General features: G+C 37.8%; 1 protein-coding gene and 1 long non-coding RNA gene across 4 annotated transcripts in view; one reads left to right on the top strand and one right to left on the bottom strand.

Moving 5' to 3' along the window:
• Positions 1 to 254: 254 nt before the first annotated feature.
• On the bottom strand, positions 255 to 1,778 carry LOC127979397 (uncharacterized). Its single transcript, XR_008158787.1, has 3 exons — positions 1,611 to 1,778; positions 729 to 913; positions 255 to 594 (listed from the first exon to the last, which is right to left on the bottom strand). It is a non-coding gene; the product is annotated as an uncharacterized LOC127979397 (long non-coding RNA).
• A 2,985-nt stretch (positions 1,779 to 4,763) lies between these two features.
• The window catches only part of LOC127979354 (zinc finger MYM-type protein 4), a 36,762-nt gene continuing 28,893 nt past the window's right edge, over positions 4,764 to 12,632 (top strand). The window contains exons 1-4 of one of the 3 annotated variants that reach the window (XM_052584736.1): positions 4,764 to 5,299; positions 10,547 to 11,116; positions 11,445 to 11,497; positions 11,593 to 11,757. In XM_052584736.1, coding sequence (XP_052440696.1) covers positions 4,933 to 5,299; positions 10,547 to 11,116; positions 11,445 to 11,497; positions 11,593 to 11,757 — 1,155 coding nt within the window. In that variant the 5' untranslated portion in view covers positions 4,764 to 4,932. Of the gene's footprint in view, positions 5,300 to 8,338; positions 8,539 to 10,546; positions 11,117 to 11,444; positions 11,498 to 11,592; positions 11,758 to 12,632 lie in introns of those variants that run through there. The other 2 variants (XM_052584738.1, XM_052584737.1) reach the window with 2 other exon arrangements.

Here is a 12,632-nt window from a genome sequence, read left to right on the forward strand (position 1 = left end):
AATGTAATAGCATGACAAGCATTTTGTATGTGTCCTTTCTTTCATGTTGTCCTTGCATAGTCTCCACCGTGGTTTACTGTGCTGCATGGGGATGCTCCACTCAGTCAGAGAAAGGTGTGCGAATGTATGGCTTCCCCGCTGACATAGAGAGGAGAAAATAATGGTTGGCTCAAGTCAGCAGGAGCAATCTAAATACAAATAAAAATTACAACAACAAAAAATTGTTAGGCAATTTTACTTAAATTTATTTGCACTTTTTTACATTGACAATGTTTTACTAGAAATAAGGAACAAGCAAAGCTTTGCAAAACCCAGGGAGCTGAGACTCATGGTGAGACATTGCAGGGAGTCATCAGTGTTACCTATAACTGTGCATTTAACCACCATGTGATATGTACTGTAAGTGGGTAGACAAAAAAAAAGGTTTGTGTGGAAACTAAACTGAAGTCAGTATGCAGACAAATTGAGGCAAAGCAATTTGTCATGACCAAAAAATTCAAGAGTAGGCTGAGACCAGATGCTATTCCCACAATCTTTGTACATCGTCCTGTGGTCAAAAAGAGGAGGGCCCTGCTCCACGATGCACCCCTAGACCTGTGAACATACAAGAAATGGCTACTGATTACAGCTGTTATTTCAGGTGATTCATATATAATAAGTACAAACTCGTACTAGTAAAGTGATGTGATATTTTCAATATTTAAAATTAGCAAAACCATGTATTCTACCTCTATCAGTTTCAAAGGTTGAGGAAAAAAGAACAAGGACACTCAGAGAAGGGAAAGTGAGAGTGAAGAAAAAGGACATGGCTAGAGAGGAGAGACAGGGACAGGTGACACTGCCCAGTCAACCAGCAGCAAGTCAATCAGCAGTCAGTCAGCATTCCAGTGAACCATCAGCCAGTTACCTGGGTCTATTAAAAAAAATGTAAGAGACCAGAAAAAAAAAAAAATCAAACAATGCAAAGGCAGCACTAAGAAAAATAATGAAAATTCAGCTATCAAAAAAAAAAGGTCCCCTCAGCTCTCCTGACCTGCATCATCACTGATGCTCCATCACAGAACACTTCAATGGCACCACTAATCCTCCACCCACAGAATGTTACAGTATGTTACTTTTATACACTAACAAGTTTAAGTATATAATACAGTATTATTATATAATATAGACAGGTAATTCACTCTAAATGTATATCAATAGGGTGCATTTTATTATTAAGTAATTTAATACGTGTAATAAGGAACAAACTTTATATCCTCATTTTTACCACTTCCACTCACCGCTGTCACACGTTATATTGAACTAACGTAATAGGCTGTGTAACGTTAAGTAACTTTCCCCACCCTGCCAAAAAATATGTTTATACTACTTTTTTTCTAATTGCAAACACGATGGATGAAACTGAATTATGAGAACAGATTTTACAATTATTAGGGTGTTCGTTACTAACTTTATTCAGCTCCAATCCTAGCCTAATCTGTTAGTTATCTGATAACAAACCTTAAATCTACTCATTTAATGAGTGATAATCTACTAGAAGGTTTTAATTTGCAATTTATTGTTATTAAGATGTACTGATAATATTCAATCTTATTATTTAAACGTCTTACCTGTTAAAAGTGCGTCGCGAAAGGTTTGTTCTGCTGCATCTCTACGGCGCGGCATCAGTTTGCTGCTACTTCCGGGAACTATTTAGAGGCTCCACGAGCCGCCATTGCTGTAAAAAAAAGCGTTCCATTGGAGTCAATGGAGTTGTCGCAACTCTCACTCTATATGGCTCTGCAAATGACTAGAGCAAGCGTCGATGCAGCTGCCATTTTGGAACGGTCAACCTGATGTCATTCACCATACTGTAGGTTCTCACAGAGCCGTTGAGCCATTCTGTGCAGGCTCGTGGCATCTTTTGAATATTCATTGATTACTTTGGTGAATGACGACAAGTTGAACATTACATTGGCAAGCAACTTATGTATAGCGGCCCAACAGTCTTTAATGAGGCATCTACATATATAAATATATCTGTGAACAGCCCCATTGAAGAGGGGCGGGGTGAGCAGTAGCTTATTATCATTTAAAAAAACATGCATCGAAATGGTCACTGTGAACAGAGCTGTTTGATGAGGTAATAGGGTGTGGTTTTACATGACCATTGAGGAATTTTAATCAGTACTTTGCAGACATTTCATTAAGACCCTAAAGAATACCAACTTGTGGAAAAAGGACATCTGATGTCCCTTTTAATAATTAATGAGTTGAATACTTTTTATGAAAGTTACATTTATTTTAGAATTTGTTATTTTTCCTGATATTAACCCTTCACACAATATGTAAGTAGTGTTCTATTTTCGTCGTCTCTGAAGAATTTTGTTAACAATAATCCGTACGTAGCCCTTTGGTTACTTTTAACCTTGATCAACCTCAAATGCTTTTATTTTGTGCAGTTTGTTTTTGGAAAATTTCTTACTTTGCTTGTATGTTTTACATATTCTCACCAGACATTACTTATCGTTTTATAGTCGTAAAGACACAAGGATACAAACAGACCTGGAAAACCAGAAAACTGCGGACATGGTGCTATCGTTTGGAACTACAAAGTCATTTCAGAAGCAAAGGTTTTGACATTTTTCTTGTATATATGTATCTGTTGGTGATGTTACTGATGACATTGAAGTTTAGAGGCATGCATCTAGCATGCAGCACAAAGTAGTACATGAACCAATTAATTTTCTCCATGGGGGACTTGATTTTAAACATCAACTTGTAAACCTTATAAGAACTATTGTGAGCTCCTATGTTTGTATTCAGTGGCAAAAACTTACTCATGATGCAGTACACAAACTGCTTTTTTTTTATGTGTCATCTGTAGTAGTTTTTTTTTTTTAATGAAAATGTAATGGAATAATGGTTGAAATTTTTATTTTTAAACACTTAAATGTTTCTAATACAACTAATTGTGGTGCATTTCTAATTTGTGGAAGACTGAACAACTTATGACAACAAGAGCAAAAAATGGTTGTCAATCTGTTTTTCTCAAATGTTTTCCTTGAGATAAAACATCCTCTCAACCAATCTCGGCTCAAACAAACTGACTGATTAGAGGCACTCTGATGGCTTTCCTTTATGATGACTGTCTTCACTGTAACTTCAGAAGAAATAAAACCCTGCCTGAAACCTGTTTTCAGTGTAAGCAAGTGGTAGCTCTGATCAAATCACACAGGGAATCTGGTATCTTTTATCCAAAGTGACTTAAGGCTGAAATACACTGACTTTTAAAACACACTCACAGACTTTGTAATAGTCAAACAGTAAAAAAAAACAGACATTATACACTAAATGACAGAGGATAATACATAGATACCAGATTTTGAAGTTATTCTGATCACAAAAAACGGCTCAAAATATCAAACGTCTTTAATATCCTCTGACTGGATGGATGTATCATCCAGCATGTGTACCATCATACAAGATTTTCCATGAAATCTATCAACTCTTCAAAAAAAGAGAGACTTTCACCAGCATTAACTTTGTGTATTATGGGCTTTGCAGTGCATTCAATTTGTTTCAGGTTTAAATTTTTTCTTTCCCCATGACTTTGGTGTTTCCTGAAGTATTTGGAGGCACCCTGCACCGCAACTGCCCTGGAAGTGGCTTGCAGCAGCCCCTTAAAAAACAAACTGACACACCCCCCCACACACATGTTGGTACTGGTGGTTTATTGGGGACTCTCCATATAGACGTAGTGGTTTTCATACTGTACTTTTTTGCCCTTCATCAACCCTACACCTAAATCTACCATTTACAGAAAACATTTAGATTTTCAAAAAAAACAAAAAAAAAAACATTTAGTATGTTTAGAATTATAGGGAAGCTGTGTCCATAAACCACCTTCACACTGTAACACCTCTGTCATACCCATGTCATTATATAATGTGTGTCCCTGTAAACCACCCGAACCAACGCACTCACACAGACACTTATGAAATACAGTCAAAATTTAAAGTGGATCAGATCTACTAATTAGAACTACTAATTCTGAGTTCAGCAAAAGAGAGGCATTTCTACACGTTTAGGACAACTTGAGGGTAAGTAAATGGCGACTATTCTGGTGTAACCATCGTCTTAAAGAGCCTTTTTTTTTCAAAATTAATATATTACCTTGTATGAAAATATCATATGAAAAGTTAATGCAGGATTTTAATTTTTTTTACAAGACATGACTCATGTCAAACTTTGTAGAAAAAGTGACACTCTCTGACAGTAAAAAAATAAACACTTTGTGAACGTCAGAAAGGGGGGGGGGGGTTGTTTGCCGGGCTCTGTCTGTGTTGCCAACTTATCAACTTTGTCGCTAGATTAAGCGACTTAAAAAAAGCGACTAGCGACAAATCTATCAACTTTCTTGGATAAACCAATTATTTAGAGATCAAGTCTCCGGTTCTGCAGCACGAGCGCGAGGTCTCTCTTTCCCAGCGCGCCTCTCTCTATCCATCTGCAGTGTTCAATGAGCGCAGAGAGAAGCAGCACTTTAATTAAAATATATATGTATTTTCTGTTGCTTCTAACTCTCTTTTACATTTTCTTAATCGTATGTGCATTTGATTTCGTTACACAATGTTGTGAATAGGATTTTAGTGCAGATTATTATAATTGCAACAGAAACATTCAAATATATTAATAAAAACAGTTTTATTGAGAATTTGGCTGCATTAAAATGCAGTATGTGAGCGCAATACAATTCGACGCACTTACGTCATGAATATGCTAATTACCACGTGACGTCATTTAGAGACTTTTCAGGCGGGGTTTAGCTATTTTCAATTGAAAGAAGTTGGCAACACAACTGCTCAGTTCAGATTAGGTCGGTATACAGTAGGAGCGCTTGTGAGTCATCAGTGTGTTTTCGGTAGTTTTCTATTTCAGGTTATCATCGTCATGGTAAATTATTGTGTTTATGGAGGTTGCACAAACTGCAGTCAGTCAGGACATCGAGTCCACAGATTTCCAGACAAGAAAAAGCACGGTGATATCTTCAGTGCCTGGGTGCGTTTTGTGCAGGCGAAGAGACGGAACTTCACCAGTGCATCTGCTACGAAAAACGCAGTGGTGTGTAGCGTTCACTTCACACCGGAAGATTATCGTCCAGAAGACATAATGGAGGTCAACATGGGATGCAAAAGCAAAAACCAAGTGAGACTCAGAGTCGATGCGGTTCCCTCGGTGCACATAGCCTCTTCATCGGGTCACCCGTCCGCCGCACGGAGACATGTTGGTCATAAGTGGCCTAACTTCGTTTTAAAAAGTGGGTGGTACTGGGATTGTGTGAGAGTGAGTGTGTGTGTGTGTGTGTGTGTGTGTGTGGGGGGGGGGGGGGGGGGGGGGGGTTAATGTATGGACATAGAACTTTTAAAGTGATATTTTCATTCTTACATGTACCATACAAAATGTATTATAACTTATAACCCTTTAATACATTATTCATTTATAAGGGCACATTGATAATGGATAATGTACTGACGGGAACAAGATTGAGCCATTTGAGGCTCCCACAACCTGTTTGTATGTGAAACAATCTCTTGGAGAAATCAAAACAAAGGAGTGCATCTGCACACTCAAGAAACATACTCCGGTCAAAAGATAGCCTTTTATATTTATAACATGACATGACCAAGAGAGAGCAGTTTTCCCTGAAAACCAAAATTGCAAATTTGACATTGATTTTATATAAGTTGTTCTCAAACCTGTCCTTGACCTGGAGTACCGACAGCCCTGCACAATTTGTATGTCTCTCTCATCTATCATGCATGATTCCGCTCATTAGTGGAGACTGCAATACTTGGAAGTTGGTGTGTCTGAAACAGGGAGACATACAAACCTGTCCTGGAGTACCCCTAGCCCTGCACATTGTGTTCCAATTCATGTCTTGCAGTCTCTGCCAACGAGCTGATGAGTTGAATAAGGTTTTTTAGATAAGGGAGACACACACAGTATACAGGGCTAGGGTTCCTCCAGGACATGTTTGAGAACCACTGATTTAAAGGGGGGGTGAAATGCTAGTTTTCACTCAATATCCTGTTAATCTTGAGTACCTATAGAGTAGTACTGCATCCTTCATAACTCCAAAAAGTCTTTAGTTTTATTATATTCATATGAGAAAGATAGTCTGTACCGATTTTTGCCGGAAAAACACGACCGACTGGAGGCGTGACATGTGGGCGGAGCTAAAGAATCACGAGCGCGAATAGGCTTTTGCGTTGAGAGCATGTGGAAGCTGTGACATTACCGTGAGGGAAAACCCATCATCCAAAACAAACCATGGCTTACAGTCAGATTCAGCCGTTTATTTATGATCCAGAATCAGATCCAGAGGCTGAAACTGAACGAAAGCAGCAGCAGCAAAGACTCGCTCCGAGCGGGGCTCGTACCCGGGTCTCTGGCATGGGAGGTGGACGCACTAACAAGGAAGCAGAGATATTTGAAGCAGTTTTACTCACCGCCTCCGGTTCCAACACACGATCGTGACCCTTTTTCCTTGGGATTGCATCATCCTTAAGAAATAAACGATGTGCAAATCCGTCGTCAAACTGGGCCTTGTGAACAAGCATCTTCGAAATGCAGGGAACAAACAAAAACACTTGCACAACTCCGTTGATGCTCTGTAAAAATAAACTCCATCCACTGGTCCCTTAATGCTGTTTTTTCTTTGGTAATCTGTGCAGGGTTGTCTTGCCCTGGCAACCAAAAACACACTTCTTTTGTGACTTTTCGCGACGCTCTCGCTCTGATCAGTAAATCGCTCTGATCAGTGAAATGTCTGTGCTGCTCAGCCTCGCTATACGGGAGCGCGCGCTCTTCCGGCAGAAGTGCGTCAGGACCCATATAAGGAAATTCCACTCCATCTAACGTCACACAGAGCCATACTCGAAAAAAACTTTCCGAAACTTGTGACAAACCGGAAGGAGTATTTTTGGAACAGAAATACTCCTTCAAATGTACAACTTAATTTTTGAAACTTTGTCCATGTTTAGCATGGGAATCCAACTCTTTAACAGTGTAAAAATCTCAGTATGCATGAAATAGCATTTCACCCCCCCCTTTAAAGTGAATGTTCTGTCATTAATTACTCCCCCCCCCTCCTGTTGTCCAAACCCTGGAAGACCTTCGTTCATCTTTGGAACACAAATTAAGATATTTTTGGTGCATCCCGTGAGCTCTCAAGGCGGGAAGGCATCAGGGCACGACTGAATCCAAATTCTGCTTTACTTCTAGGCAACTGTCTTGCTGCCTCACTGTCTTATGAGGCAATGACTTTGTTGGCAGCATTTTTGCACGAAGGCACCTCATGAAAGTTATTTTGGACAGGCTTCTGGGGCAGTAAAATGGTTTTATGATCTACAACAAAAATACAACAAGTTTTGGTGATCTAACTAATATTTAATTACTATAATACAAATTTCTCACTCGAAATAACATCAAAAGTGCAAAACGATTATTCATAAATATAGATTTAAGCAAAAACTGACCACCAAACACAACTTTTTAAAGCTCTCTTTATTTTTAACTCAAGCGTCATTGAATGGAAGGCACAGGATTGTGGGATATCATTACATGTGGGATTACTTCCTTTCTCCCGAGGTACCACCTTCTGAAGAAATTTTGAAGGCAGCATTGATGTATCCTTCACTGCTTTTGATATCCCACAATCCTCCTGTGCGTTTCATTCCGTGATGGTTGAGCTAATAAAATAAAGATGGCATCTGAAAGTTGCATTTGGTGGTCAGTTTACGTATAAATTTATATTTCAGACTAGCTTTTTTATGTTATTTCTAGGAGGAAACCAGTATAATAGTAATTAATATAGTAATTTAATATATTTAAAATATTTGTTTAGTTATCACCAAAACTTGTTCTATTTTGTTGTAGATCATTAAACCATTACGCTACGTCAAGAGGCCTGTACAAAATCAGTTTCAAGACTTATTGTTCATCACATATCTGTGAAATCTGTTCAGATGTGATTCATTTTGTGTTCATGCAAATATTGAAACATGTTGAGAAATATGATGGATGGCAAATAAATCAGTTTTGAAACTGAGAGGACTTTTTTGCTATATAATATACAGTGATAATAATCTCTGCGAAAAAGGCAGGTTTTAGCTGTTTTTTTGCGTCGGTTTGTTTTTCTCGGACATGTTTAATAAACCAATAAACCGTATCGACTCGATACGAAAAATCAGTAGAGTTGCTGTATTGTAACTGATTCATTGAAACGAACTGCTCGAAGGAGCCGATTCGCGGCAATGAATCGATAGCCTACGTCCCTCCCAAGTGCGCCTCACCCACAATGCACTGCAGCACGCAGAGGGGAAGAGCTTTCGCGGGAGAGCCAGCGAGCCCATCCAGCTAGTTTATTCTGTTCCAGCAACTTTTGCAGTATTTCGATGTTTTAATGCAGAAGTAATCAACCGTGCATCTCGCAGGGGTTGCTTATCGACTGTCTTTTGAGAGGGACTGTTGAAAGAATACGCCAATCGTTTTAAGGTGAGTGTTTGAACTGTTGAAAAGGTTGGCCCGCGTGTTGTTTATCATCTCTGCAGAGATTCGCTGCAAAATATGCATGCCCTGCAGCGTGGTTCACCTTTATACGCTTGGTCTGGCTACAGCTAACTATGATTTCATAGTTTAAAGCCTTTTATGTTGGACAGTATTCTGTTGTTGTTTTTCATTTACATTGAGTAATTTATCGAGCTAACGACAATAGAACGATGTGTTTATAACACAAAACAGACAATTTAGGCAGTTTTGAGATTTGGGAGTATTCTTTGGTATGGTATGTATTAGCCTGTGACGATATTAGCCAAAGATGCATGTTTGTAGTCCTGAGACTTGATGCCTTGTGTAGCAGTTGCAAAAGTACAAACGCGTTTGCTGCAGACAGTAGACTGAAGTCCATCGTAGAGGTTTATATGGTTTGTAATGGGAGTGTTACGTTAGCATTTGAAAAATAACTAATTTATCGCAGTTAACGTATATAAAATGTTGCAGCAATTGGCAATGGTTTCGTTATGAATATTGAGGAAGATAATTTAATTGAATTCCTGTCGTAAATATGATTAAAAGTTAATTGCAACATTTTATATATATATATATATATATATATATATATATATATAACTTATGACATTTTTTGTTAGTTTTATATTATTTTCCGTGAATAAACAATGGTAACGTTATATGTCGCAAAACATTCAATAGTTTCATATTCTGCCTATGCTTCAAGAAAGTAATTCATTTCATATTTGAACTTGCAGAATTTCTCAAATATTGAGTACACAATGATAAGGCATTTTTATGGAAGAAAGAAATTGTATGTTCAGGTTACATTTGCAAAATCCGAAAAACTGAATGAAAGCTTTAAAACATTCATAATGACTTGAAAACTTTCTTCTCTTGTATCAGAGTCAATCTTAAAGTCTCTGTCCCCATTTTAGACGGTATCAGTGATATCCTGCACATGATGAGACAGTCTTTCGTGGCTGGTGACATTCTAAAAGGGGAGGGGGACCTGATTAGTTTTCAGTCTTTAATCCCAATCATACACGTTTTAAAGGATTCACCCATTCACACATCCCAGAATTCACACAAATACTGTGTGATACCTCATTGTGTCCTTTACTTATCATGCTAACAGCACTGATACCCACAGAACATTATCACTTTTCCCTCATGCATCAAGCAGATAATTGTGCAAACAAGCAAAACCTAGAAAAATAATAGGACATTTTATAAATAACATGCAGATAGTATTAAATATATCTGCACAAATGGTTTAAAATTGTCAAAGAAAAAAAATATTCTTCAACTTTAACTCATTTAGTAATCATAAAATCTTGCTTGAATCTCAAAATGGTAACAAAACAGACTTTTAAAGCTTGTAAATGATCAAAAACAGTACATTTCTATTAGTTTTTCTCACATTGAACAAGTGAGAAGCACAATTCATCAATGTAATGTGAAAGGTGCACAAGCAAATTTAGCTAAACCTTTTACCCAATGTTGTAAAATTACAATACTGACATGACAAGCTTAAAATCTAAAATAATCAATGCATTCAATGATGCCTCAATATCTGATTGATCTAGACATTACTAATCACAGAAAAACAATATTTTAGGCATTTTGCTTTCTTGAATTAAAATTGATCCAATCCAGTAAAACAAAATGTGCTTCATGTGAAGTTCGCAGGATGTATGAGTTTATGGCCAGGTAAACAGGACCGTTTAAAAACTAGCATCCAATAGCATTTCAAGGCTAGACAATATGACATATTAGTTGTGAAAATGAGGTCTTGGAGAACAAAAAACATGAGCGGCTTTATTTTAGTCAAGTTAAACCTTATGTTGTAATATTGCAACAGTGGGCCTTACAGGGTTAAGCAAGTTCGGCTGTATAATGCACTGATAATACTGTACAGACTTGATAGAGAGCCCCAGGTCATTCTTATCACTGAACTCTACTCTGAACAAATGTCTTCATTTCTCACTTTCAGGAGTGACGTCAGGCCCTTCACAGTCTACAGAGACAGTTTCACCGCTGGGCTCTACGTCTGTCGCAGTGGCTAGGCTAGTTATTATGGCTAGTGAAGATTCAATAGAACAACTTCCAGGAGTTGCAGCTGGTTCAGATGTGAAGCCAGATGCAGTGGAGTCATGCCTGCTGGCTGCCACTGAAGCTGGTGAAAATGAACCAAGCCTTCAAAACAGCATAATGGAAACCCAAAAGGTGGAGCAGGAGGAAGTAGAGAAGCTTCCAGAGGAGATGAAGGAAGATCCTGATGTAATACAACAGTCAGGGGTGGACCAACAAAAAGGACCAGAAAAGAACAGTGTAACTGAAAAAAAGGTGGTAGAAGAAAATTGTGCACAGGACCACTCTGAGCAGAAGAATGCTGGAGAAGTAAAGAAAAAGGAAGTGAGGAACAACGCAGAAGATGCAGCACATTGTTCAGAAGAGCTTGTGATCGCTAAAGTCGAAGACTTTACCAGTGAAATGGCTATAGATGTGGACCAGGCTGAGGATTGCGATGGAAAGATGGAGGTAGATGCATCAGATGATGCAGGTTAGTGTGAACATTTTGCTTGTTACTTACAAGATATGTCCTGCTGAGATGACTTGTAAACACATTTTGGTAGTTACTGATATTGATTTATGACTCTGCGTATTGTGTTCACAGCAATGGAAAAGCATTCCATGAAATTCAAAATGTAGTTGAATTCCTATATATTTGTTTTAAGAATGTTTTAGTATATTGAAAATGAAATGCATATATTAGATGTACAATGTTGCTTTATCGTTAATATTTGTAAAAAAAAATACTTATTAATTTGACTAAATAGAACTGAGGAAAACATTTGACTTTTTTCCTACATCATTTTTACATATAACAGGAAAATCTCTCCCTGAACCCATAAAAAGAGAAAAAACGGAACCACCTGTCGTGGTAAGCACAATCACTATTTTATGTTTAACACAGAAGTTGCTTGTTAATCCATGGAGGAAACTCCTAAAACTAAAATTCTCTCCATCTGATTCCAGCAAACCCTGTCAGTGTTAAAAACTGAGGTGAATCCTCAAGTGGCCCGGCTCTCTGATGCCCTGTCAGTGAAGGTGAAGGATGAGCCAATGGATGAGGAATATGAGAAAGCATCGGTGTCACTGCGCCCAGTGGGAAACATTAAAGATGAGCCTGACCCAGCAGCTGTGAGTTTCTCCACTGATTTATTAAATAAGTGTTAAGCTACCAAAGGATTTGAGGATTGTATTTAGGGCTGAGCGAAAAAGAAAAAAAATGATTTCAATTGTTTTTTTTTTTTCCTACTTAAAATAAATATTCAAGTGACAAAGAAATTGTTCAAAAGTTTTACTATCAATCTTTATTATTTACTAGTCAAAATTATGACAAAGACAAGATGATTAAAAAAAAAACTATTACCATAATGCTGGAAAGACCTTAAGTTTTTTTTGTTTTTGTTTATTTGTTTTGTCTTATACTAGCCCATCTACATCTAACCATCCGATTTCACACTCTGTGTTAAGAGCTGTTAAGATTAAAACTGGCAACTCCCCAGTGAGCCAGTGTCATGGATGCAGGCATGGCCATAGCCAGGCTTTGAAAATTGGCGGGGTCCAGGGGGTTTCTATGATAACCCCCTTATTATAGAATTGTGCTATAATAACCCCTTTAATGACAACTAATTATATACACTAACACTTGTAAAGAGACATATGTAGATGTTTTTGGAGGGATGCTCATTCTTAAATCACCCTGTTTATTGCATCAAAGTTGGTTGGTACTATATTTATGGGGTGGATAATTTTATCAGTTGTTTATTATTCATGCAAACATATATATTGCCCACCAAACGTGATATTTTCGGTTCGTCAAGATTACATAAGACAACACTTGACAGTCAGCTCCAGTGCTGCGGAATGCAAAACGTGTGCCATACATATTTTGACGGATCGACCCGGGATCGAATCCGCCTTTTGCCGAAATTTTTTTCTCCCTTTTCAAATTTCAAATCATATCAGAAAAGCATTTCTTTTCAATGAAAATTTTGTAAATCACCTGTGTG

Source organism: Carassius gibelio, chromosome B19 (genome assembly GCF_023724105.1).
Source record: "Carassius gibelio isolate Cgi1373 ecotype wild population from Czech Republic chromosome B19, carGib1.2-hapl.c, whole genome shotgun sequence".
Taxonomy (NCBI): Eukaryota; Metazoa; Chordata; class Actinopteri; order Cypriniformes; family Cyprinidae; genus Carassius; species Carassius gibelio.